This window comes from Chaetodon trifascialis, chromosome 2 (assembly GCF_039877785.1).
Source record: "Chaetodon trifascialis isolate fChaTrf1 chromosome 2, fChaTrf1.hap1, whole genome shotgun sequence".
In the NCBI taxonomy this organism is placed as follows: domain Eukaryota; kingdom Metazoa; phylum Chordata; class Actinopteri; order Chaetodontiformes; family Chaetodontidae; genus Chaetodon; species Chaetodon trifascialis.
In genome coordinates this window covers 5,478,167-5,489,554 of record NC_092057.1, presented here as the reverse complement: position 1 = coordinate 5,489,554, position 11,388 = coordinate 5,478,167, and the positions used below count along the sequence as shown (strand labels likewise).

At 44.1% G+C, this 11,388-nt stretch overlaps 1 protein-coding gene across 1 annotated transcript; it reads left to right on the top strand.

Annotated features, from left to right (window-relative positions):
• The first annotated feature begins 7,285 nt into the window (after positions 1 to 7,285).
• pou4f2 (POU class 4 homeobox 2) lies at positions 7,286 to 10,897 on the top strand. Its single transcript, XM_070990662.1, has 2 exons — positions 7,286 to 8,168; positions 8,477 to 10,897. The coding sequence occupies exons 1-2, from the start codon at positions 7,950 to 7,952 to the stop codon at positions 9,407 to 9,409; spliced, it is 1,152 nt and encodes a 383-aa protein (XP_070846763.1). The 5' UTR covers positions 7,286 to 7,949; the 3' UTR covers positions 9,410 to 10,897.
• Positions 10,898 to 11,388: the final 491 nt, after the last annotated feature.

Below are 11,388 nucleotides of genomic sequence, written 5' to 3'. Positions count from 1 at the left end.
GGCTGCTTGGTTTTTGGCCGGCGTGCTAACCTGCCTGTCAGACGCTCAGCGGTCGCTCATGGTTTCAGCTCATTGTTTTCACTCTGCCACTTTCTAAACTCAACTCGAGCCTCAAAATAACCAATTGGCACCAAAAATAGAATATTTTTAGGTTTTAGGCTGCTGGGTGGGCAAAATAAGCAATTTGGGGTTAGTCACCTTGGTGTTTTTATGATTAATCAGTTGATCAGAAAGGTAATTAAGAGGTGAAGCAATAGTAAAAAATAATTAGCTGATTACTACGATTCCACGTCACAAAGTCTAAGTCTTAATCTGACTCAAAAGCAGCCTGTCTCTCGGAGAATTTGCTGATTCGTTGTTTAACTGATTAGTTCGTGTGACGTAAGCTTAACAATTTGGACTGTTGTACAGACAAAACGAGCAATTTGAAGACCTCACCCTGGGCTTTGGGAAGTTTTGATGGCCATTTTTCACTTAAGAATATGATTGACAGTTTTATTGATACTGGAAACAGCTGCAGCCTTACTCTGTCATTCATAGACACGCACGTCATAATGCTCAATAAGCACGTGGGAGTGTGGTGGCTCGAGCTCTGACTGCTTTCCAAACATTGCCGTAAAACATGGCTAACATGTGATCAGGGCACTCTGAGGTAATGAATGACAAAGTACTTATGTGAGGTTACAAGAAAGAAGAAAAGCACAAAGAGGGAGGGAGAGAGAGAGAGAGAGAGAGAGAGAGAGAGAGAGAGAGAGAGAGAGAGAGAGAGAGGCAGGGAGAGACTGAGATCAGCTTTTCCTCTCTGCTTAGCATGATGAATCGGTTGAGGAGGGGCCACTTGACACCTGTCACCTAACCAGCCAGGCACAATTACCTCCAGGGGGAGGACGGGGGACTTGCTAGGGAGTTGTGCATAGCTCCCAGTGAAATAGACGAGCGTTTGAAGATCATTAGTGTTACAGGCCCTGTCTTCGTGGCCCTGTCCAACCTCCTGAACGGCTCGCTTTGATCACCGCGCTGCGTTTTTGTCAATAGTATGGGTACACCGCATAAATTATAAAGTTATACACACAAAGTCAGCAGGTAAAACGCCACACTCAATTTCTGCTTCGGCCACAGATGGAGCGGCTGATTGCAGGTAATGAGCGTCATCATCGCTCCGCGGCCAATAATGCGCGGTGGCCGAGCTCTCGTGTTGCCATCATGTTCAGGCCAATGGCGTCGCAGAATGGCACTTGCGTCTTTCAGGCACAAAAAGACAACGTGAAGCTGCTCAGAGCAGACAGGGTCTGGTCTAACTGTGAATTCAGAGCTCTGTGATGGAGGAATCACACTAACGTCACTGTTATGTATATGATCTGTGTATTCTTGATAAATAGAATTGAAGTTTTTGATTAACTATGCTTTTACAGTTTGACAGCGTGAGGCAGGTATATGTGACAAACAGTAAATAATCTGAGGCTGTTAAAGAAGAGCTTACACTGGTAATGTTTTTAAGCTTTTAAATAAAATATAATCTGTAAATTTGGAGATGCGATAAATAATAAATGCTGCAAATTTTCTGCATACAGGTAGAACTCTTCAGAAATGTGTGCAAACATCAAATGAAGTTGGCTGAACTAATGCAAAAAAGGTCATTTAGAAAGAGAAAGCATGAACTAAAACTTGACTCAAGATAGAAAAAAACAACTTGAATAAAGGTTGAAGGACAGTTCAAGATGAACAGTATAGAAGACGTCACAGATCACAAGCATTGCATGTCACACATGCCGCGCGACTGCGGCGGCGTGCCCTCCTAAGCATTGTGTTTGGCGGTGCACTGCAGCGGCTTCAGCGAAGAAAAATGATCATTATAGCTGATGAGGCAAGGGCCTAGAATGATGACAGCGTGACAGCAGTGAGCTTTTTAATTTGTCGGATCAGATTGTGACATGCTCCATCACAGGACGGAGGAAATCTTTTCATTTGTGCAGAAGAAAGGGGGAAAGGAGGTCAATTAGCATCAACCATTAGACAACCCAGTGACAAGCAATATATTACCGCGTGGGACAGTCAAACTAATGAGAGGCAGAAGAAATGCTCATTCAGGTTGGACAGGATTCTGCAATCATCCCGCTGCATTAATCACTCGTACAGCACTTGACATACGCATTCTTTATAGCGGCACGCTCCGAGGTGGAACTCCTCACACTCGCTGCCTTCCCCGCCATCGCGTTTGTTGTCATGTGAGGTCAGGTTTACTCAAAGGAACGTCTGTCATGTCAAACGTTATCCTACAGAAGCGTGTGCAGCTTACAGTCATTCATGCTTTACCAAATCACTTTAAGAGGTTTTATTGCTTTTGTCGTTTCATCATTCGAGGCTGATCAGCCAAATGTGGAGGATATTTCATGGGATGTGTGAGTGACCACCTTGTTTTAAAGATCACAAAGCCTCCCGCCGATACGATCTTTGCCAAAAGCAGCATGTGAGAGAGGATCTCATTTTATCAGAAGAGACAATCTCAAAGCCAGGATTTTTTCCCCCCTTTGCCAGGCTTTATTTGACTGGCTGTCAGGTATAACGCGCCTCTCTCGATATTGATCTGAAGTACCTAAAGGTATGTGACATCATTATGAGGCTTGACCTTATCATCTACTGCCCCGCAGCCTATAGGCAGGGCTGGGCCAGAATCTAATGCCTCCCCCCAACACACACACCACCAACGGTTGATACCTGGTGCGTAATAGGGAAATTGGTGGTGGTGTTATTTGTTTTCCTGACCTCATGGCACACTTCACTCTCAAGGCCTCTAATCAGTCATGGCCTGAGGTGGGCTTCACTAGCAGACAAAAAAAAAAATCTCTTTACAATATCTGCACACAGCAGCTATATGATATGATAGCACGGCGCACTAATCAATATTTCTATATTAACGATGGAGTAAATGGCTATGTGTGATGTGAAAGCTGAAGCTTGTAGTGACAAACCCACAGAGAATAATCACCCACTCCACCGTTCCCCTCAGATCTACAGTTTCATTTTCTTTCGGCCTTTTGTTTCGATTCACTCTCATCAGCACAGTTAGCAGCCAACGGCAGCTCACTCCCTGCCGAGACACCAACCAGCAGACAGATAAAGTTAGAGACCGACTGCTTGCACAGTGTCACATTTAGCCTCTGAGGAGCTGATGCTGGTGGAGACCAAAACTGAGCTACATAAAGAGGATTATTGGACTAATATTTGCTAAAATACATGCAAAAATTGCTATTGCGTAAACAGGCAACTTTACACTTTATAAGGTGATAATGTCCGTGTTTTATCTACATTTTGTTCTACTGCCCCCAAGTGGCCAAAAAAAATCTTTTATTGCAGATTTAAGATTAAGGAAAAACAGCAAAGACACAAAAAACTCTATTCTTCTTCATGAAGATTGGATGTGGTGTAGATGCGTCCATCATCCTCACATCCCACTTCAGCATGTGAAGGTGCACACTCCGCACTCTGGGCTTTGTCCAACATGAATGGGTTTACTGGGGCCACAGGGCTGAGGTAGTTTAACACAGAGGAGCTAAGACTTTAGGAAGCAGCTTAATGCTGCAAATTGTGACACAAGAAGGTGTGTGGTTTCATTTTTGCATATTTAGGCTTTTTTCTGTGTTCTTTTGTTATTAAATGAATTGTTATTCTCTCAGAAAAGAGGCCTAATTGGTAAGATTACTAATCATTTCAGGCCTTATTAACAATTTTAGTGGCTTTCACCAAAAGGACAAACACGCACATCAGCCTATAAAAGGTAATCAGGATATCTTGAGAACTGTTGATGCTTTTATTTAGCCCCACATAGAGATCAAACGGGAAACCATCTCAGAGTTTGTGCACCAGTCGAGCTGCGATGCAAGCTTTTGAAACCTCTTTCATTATCTCAAGTGGTGAGCCACTTGTTCCCTCTGAGAGCCACAGTGCAGTGTGACATTTAGTGAATCCTGAAGGCTTCTACCTTTTGTTGTATGCATTTAAACAACACATTAAAGGCAGAATGTGCCTCGTGGAGCCTGTCACATTTCCCAGGTAAAGCAGATGAATAAATAAAGCACCACTGTTAGTGGCTGAAACACCCCCTTCTTTGTGTGATTTGCTGTTTGCCTTGAGTTAGATCCTGATCTCTTTGTAGACCCTCTCCCAACAAGCATTGACCTTCTGCTCCGACATGTAAAGAGCTCCACGAGATCAGAAAAGGGAGGGGGAAGCTGTGAATAAAGGCATCACCACTGCGAGCAGCCGAGAGACTTCATCCACTTCACTCCACACTTCTCTCCCTCTCCCTCTCCTCCGTCTCTCACTGCAGCTTCATCTCTGCGTTCAGTCTCGGAGCGGAGATACCTTGTTGGCGGCACAAAGGAGCGGTTCTGTAATAAAAACAGCTGTCTCTGGTGGTCTCGGTGTAATTGGGATTGTTAACGTGGAGAGCTCCTGAGGGAGACTGAGCAGAGTATGTCTTTGTGTAAAGCACACAGACACCTCTGCAGCACCGCTTGATTCGGATGTAAGTGAGAGTGTGAGGAGGAAAAAAAGCAAACAAGTCACCTGAGTTATATCAAGCCTCGCTGCATGTGCTCCCTCTATTTTACTTGGGCTTCACTTTTATTTTTAGACAGTGCCGATTTATTTATATGTAGTAAAGCTCCTTGAAGTGAGAGCAATCTTTTCTTGCACAATCCTACTGAGGGTTTGTGTTTTTAAAGGCAAGGTATGACTGCACCTTCCAGCGCTGAGACAAGGCGTTTTATGATGGCAACAATCCCTCCAATTACCGGAGCGGCGTGATGCCACAAATTGAGGCCAAAAATATTTAAAACTGGATTTAACTGACGATAGAGGAAAATTTTAAAAAGCGAAAACAAAACCAGATTTCAAAGATGCGGGATGTTTCTATGTACTTAAAAAAAAAATAAAAAATCTGAAATCACTAGCTTTCCTCCAAAAAATTAATTTATTTTTGCTCATAAAATATTCAAAATTAAATGTGGCATATAAGGTGTCATTACAGCAAATACAAATTAAAATCATTAATTATTTAAAAAATTAAAAATACACTATATGTTATTTAAAACCATGTCTACACTAGCCAAAAAAAAAAAAAGAGGTCTCTGATTCTTACTGAAACATCCGGGGTTGCCACTTAATTGTGTTTGCCATGCAGACCCTTCAAAGGTAATTCTGTTAAACAGCCTGACACACTGTCCTCCCTCAAACCTGAGAAAGCTGTTGGCATAGGAAGTAATGGGCTCAGGTACTTGAACACACTCACCAAAGTGTTGAAAATGTACTTCAAAGTCAATTGCTTGGGAGCAGCTCGGGCTGATTTATTTGACTTAAGATATACTTTTTTGTGTGTTTCATTGTGGATGAAAATTTCATACACCAATTTAGAGGTGGTGAAATATAAATGATTTCTTTAAAGTTTCATCATAAATCAGTCTGTCGGTATATGTGAGCAGACACTGATTGCTCCTTGATGTCTCCTGAGCCTGATCTCTGTTTCCCGGTGTCTGGAGGTGGCTCCAGCAGCGCCTGCTGTCCCGCTGGGGAGGCAACATATTTCTGCAGCTGGGTGGCTCTCTCGCGCGCGCGCGATGTAAAACTGCTATGCAGCAACAGCAGCGTGCTTTGTCGCTGCCGTGGGGACACATTAAATGTCTATGTGCATGCAAAAAAAAAAAAAAAAAGGAAAAGAAAAAGAAACAAAGAGCCGACGCGTTCGAGGAGCGCGTCTGCCGCCACATGAACGCTGAGGCGTCGGTAGCCTCGACTCAAACGCTTGCAGACTGTTAGTGGAGCGGTGCGCAGGCTGTGGCCACATACCGGGGCGGCGATGTGTAGCCTGTAATTAGGATTAGACTAGGTTGATAATCTCTAGTGAAACGGGGGAACTCAATGTGGAATCCTTAACATTAGCGATTTCTATTATTTATTATTTAAGGCGATTAAGGGGTCACAGCACTGCCTGTCAGAGACATTGATCATCGCTTCATAGCTGCTCCAAGATGTCACACCTTCTTCTTGTGTGTGTGTGTGTGTGTGTGTGTGTGTGTGTGTGTGTGTGTGTGTGTGTAAAGCCAGAAGTGTTTTGAAAAATTGGAGCCATACAGGCAAAGCAAATACAAAATAAGAGTCGTTGTTTTCCACCAGAACGCTTTCAAACCTCCCAGAGACTCACATCACAACAATGATCTCATCCTATAGACGTGATCACATTAAACAAATGAGACAGGCCGCGTTAATCACAACGTGATTAAATGTTGTAATTATGCCACCGATGATGTGCTTTAATTAGAGGAAAGATAAGATAATAGCCTGCTATGACAAGTGTATAGATTTCCCATTAAATAGAGCAAATTATTAAAAAAAACAAACAAAAAACACTTTGGCGCGCACTTGTTAAGTCAAACACCACGCGAAAAATAATACAAAATATAGCAAAATAGGTTAGAAATGTTACTCATTTATTTCTGTTATTTTCCACGAGTTTTTTCAAGATTAATAAAATTGTCACAGCAAGACAGTAGAGCAAACTGCGGGCGATGACATGAAGCATTTCCTGTAGCCTACCTTCAATTTAGACAATAATCCTTTTTTTGGATTAATTTTTACAATTTTTATTTTTGCCTCAGCCGTAATCATGAAATCACAGAAATATATATTTGGCTTCAGGAGAATAACTGATGTATTTTGTGGAGTGTAGCATTCATCAGAGACGCAACTGTCTTCCTGAAATCTGTCTGCAGCAGTCAACAATAAAATAAATTCAGGTGCAATAAATCGGAAATCAAAAAGTCTCTGAACTTCATAATAGTTGGTTGGTTAACGAGGTGTTGGTGGTGAGAAGGAGAGTCATTTGGAGTAAATGCCTTGTCGCAGACTGCCCATGCGCAGAGTCCCCAGCGGCGGCGGCGGCGGCGGCGGTGGAGGTGGAGCTGGTGGAGGTGGTGGTGGTGGTGGTGGTGTGGCTAATGAAGAATAATAAATCATGAAAGGGTTTTTCAGGTACGGCTGGAAAGTGTGTGTGTGTGTGAGAGAGAGAGAGAGCTGCAGAGAGGGAGAGAGAGAGAGGGTGTGTGTGTGTGTGTGTGTGTGTGTGTGTGTGTGTGTGTGTGTGTGTGTGTGTGTGTGTGAGAGAGAGAGAGAGAGAGAGAGAGAGAGAGAGAGAGAGAGAGAGAGAGAGAGAGAGAGAGAGAGAGAGAGAGAGAGAGAGAGAGAGAGAGAGAGAGAGAGGCGGAGAGAGACTCAGTCTGCCCTTCGCCTCAGAGCAGAGGCAGTTCGGGTCCCCGCAGCATTCAACGTAGTCGAAGAGGTACAGTACAGAGACTGTCACCGCCATTACTTCTGACTTACGGTCATTTCAAGACGGAAACTTTTGACAAAAAACAAAAACAAAAAGCCAAAAAGGTCAACCGAAGCGGCAGCAGTTTTACACTTGAAGTATTTTGGAAATCCTAAGAGACGGAAAGAAACTTTTGATTTTTTTTTTTTTTCTCTGGCGTCGTCTTGGAGGAGTTCAGCAGAAAAATATTAAAAAATCCAAGGCAAAAAAAATATATTTATATAAAACAAGGTGGAGTCGGTTGCAGGGGAAAAAACAGGTTTCTTTTTTCTTTTCTTCCTTTTTTTTTTTTTTTTTTTGAACCATCGCGCCACAAGTCCGCAAAGGAAAACGCACCGGCTGCGCTCGGTCGCGTGGCTCGTCGGCGCCCGCGAGCTCTCGTTTGCCAAAAAGACGAGACACCTCCGAACCTCCGCTAGTAATAATAAATAGATGTGATAACTTCAGTGTTGGACCGTCTTCTGCCTGCACTTTATTCGACAGTGACTTGAGATTCCTGCGAAACAATTGGGCTTCAACTCCCGACCGAGGAGGCGGAGTCTTAACTTATTAAAAGGAACTTGCCGAGGCTTGGACGCCCGCAAATATGATGATGATGTCTCTGAACAGCAAGCAGCCTTTTGCCATGGCTCACACCAGCTTGCCCGAACCGAAGTACTCGTTGCATTCCTCCTCGTCCTCCACTCTGACTTCCAATGCACCCTCGTCCTCCTGCTCGTCCTCCCGACACAGCAGCACCATCATCAGCAGCAGCAGCAGCGGCAGCTCGGAGGCGATGCGCAGAGCCTGTCTCCCAACCCCACCGGTACGTATTCTGCATAATCACTGCTTAAAGGCACATTTTGACAGCCCACTTTTTTGCTTGATGTTTTTTTCATGTCTGCACAGCAAATCACCCAACACCTCCATATTTTTTTCCTCTGCTCAACTTATGTATTCAGTCGGCTTTGCCTTTCGTATTAATTTTTATGACCTGGGATGTTGCATGTGTCTTGTTTTGTGTGCTCCTTTTTTAGGATTTCTTTTTTTCACATTCTGGAAATGTTTTAAACCGAGGAGTGGAGGGAGAATTCCCTGCTGACAGTTATGTGTGCATTCTATTTGCAATTGCAGAGCAATATATTCGGAGGCTTGGATGAGAGTTTGTTGGCCCGGGCTGAAGCTCTAGCGGCGGTGGATATAGTCTCGCAGACCAAGAGCCACCACCACCCTCCACATCACAGTCCCTTCAAGCCGGACGCAACCTACCACACCATGAACACTCTCCCCTGCACCTCGTCTTCCTCCTCCTCCTCCTCGGTGCCTATTTCTCATCCGTCCGCCTTGGCCGGCCACCACCATCACCACCACCATCACCACCACCACCAGCCCCACCAGGCGCTGGAGGGGGACCTGCTGGACCACATCACTCCGGGACTGGCACTAGGAGCCATGGCAGGGCCGGATAGCTCGGTGGTTTCCACGCCTGCGCACCCTGCCCACATGGCGGGCATGAACCACATGCACCAGGCAGCCATCAACATGGCTCATGCCCACGGGCTACCACCGCACATGGGCATGAGCGACGTGGACGCCGATCCAAGGGACTTGGAAGCCTTCGCGGAGAGGTTTAAGCAGAGACGGATCAAACTCGGGGTTACCCAGGCGGATGTAGGGTCAGCTTTAGCCAGCCTGAAGATTCCTGGGGTGGGCTCCCTCAGCCAAAGCACCATCTGCCGATTCGAGTCCCTCACGCTCTCTCACAACAATATGATTGCTTTGAAGCCCATCCTGCAAGCGTGGCTCGAAGAAGCCGAGAAATCACACAGGGAGAAACTTAATAAACCCGAGTTGTTCAACGGCGCGGAGAAAAAGAGGAAGCGCACGTCGATAGCCGCGCCGGAGAAGCGATCACTGGAGGCCTATTTTGCCATTCAGCCGCGTCCCTCCTCGGAGAAAATCGCAGCGATCGCGGAGAAGCTGGACCTCAAAAAGAACGTGGTGCGGGTCTGGTTTTGCAACCAGCGGCAGAAACAGAAACGAATGAAATACTCTGCATGCGTCTAAGATCGCTTTAAACCGCCACCTGCCAAAAGACTTGGAGCCGTTTAGAGACGATTTGTATCATATTTCCTACCCCACACCTTCTTTTTTCAATCATCGATGACTTTGTGCTTTGAACTTGGACAAAAATTCCTAAAATTGAACAATGACTGAAAAACTCGAAAAGCCCCCCCTACCCCTCCTTACCCACCCACCCACCCAGCCCCGCACACACACAGTCACGTCTTTTACTCGCTGAGAGGGGAGACGTGGAGTCGAGTAAAGCATCGTTTGACAGAGCAAGTAAGACCAATGTTTCCACACTTCCTATGCTTCACCTGTTTAACGCAGTATGACTTACAGGACTCTGTGCTTTCAGTTCTTCCTTCTGATTCGTTTCCAAATGAGGATTAGAGTTTGCAGAAATAGCCCCCCTCCCCAGTGAAAATAGCGGTGTTATTATTTCCACACAGCGGGGTTAGTTTAACTCAAAGCACTTGGTTGGCGACTAGCGGTGTTTATATATTTTTGGCTTATAGGATAAGCTACATTTCCCCCCCGAGTTCATGACGATGCAGTCTTATTCAGGGTCCACGAGGGGATTAAGAAGACAACACACTAACATTAGATTACTGCCAAATAGCCCTCTGTAAATTAATAATTTACTTGTCACACACTTCATTCTGTGTCTAAATGTGTAATTAATTCCACTTATTTTGTTACCATGTGTGATCAGAGTCAGGGATCTATTTTCCAGATGCCCGGGGTTTGGACTGAGGTAGGCTTCTTTATTATTAGGCCTCAGCTTGTGCAGATATCGAAATAGTGACTCACTTGTAAGGATTTCACAGAATTTCGCATTAAAAAAAAAATCTTGCCGGCTGCAATAAGTTTACAATCCAGCGTGGGCCGGTGTCTTATGAACTATTTATTGAGTGAGGTCATGTTTACTTCATTATATATTTATTGGGATTCCCCCCCCTCCTCGTTTTGCTTGAGAAAATCAAATTCTGACAGCGAGTTGAGCGTGTTGTTCCGGTTTAAAGGGAAACGACTGTGAAAATGCACAGTCACAAATTTTAATTTCCGATTTCTAACATCTGAGATGGTACAATCGAGATATATATGAGATAGTATTCTCTTTTTAAATTATTTTATGTATGTTTTCTGCTATTTATTTGTATAAATATGCGCGCATCATTATGAAGTCCTTGCTTGTTAAAAATCACCTTGTTTAAGTAATGTTTTTTCTTGAAGAGAAAAGAAACAGCTTCATGGAAGTATACGTGTACAATGTAAATATTTCATTGGAACCAGTCGATGCACATAAATATATCCGTACAGGTTTTTGCTGTATTGCTGTTTTAGCTGAGGTAACTTATTTCTGTAATGTATGTTGCTTTTGGTTCCTGGTTAAATAATTCTATTAATTTATTACATCCATGTAATTTTAATTTATTTAATTATTGAACTGCAATATGTGTTTCATTAAAGAAAAAAAAAAAACTTTAACATTTAATCGGACGTTTTCCATGACTATACACTGTGTAATGTGGCGTATTAATATTCCTTTATTTATGCATCTATTTATTTATTGATGAGGAGGATGGAAACGCTTTAGCTGTGGGCTGCACAGCTTTTAAAAGACGTTTTGAGGATTCTTTAGGCTTATTTGACTGCAAATATGGCCTCTTTTTTTTTAAGGTAACGTGATGCTGCCGTTACCAAAAGGTGTCAGGTTTGATCTTAGAAGCAGCCATGAGCCCTGCCTCAGTGCCCATGAGCAAGACACCACCACAATCCCCACCCCCACCCCGCACCCGGTCTGTTCTCCCACTGTATGGGTAATATAAGAGATGGGTAACTAAACTGAAAACGGATTCATGAATTGCTTTTTGTGCTCTAACAGCGTCCTCCTCCAGGCCTCCTCATAACGCAGGCCTTGCAGGAGCCCCTTCCTCTCTATTCCATCAATGTTAAAGACACACGTGGCTCCTCCGCTG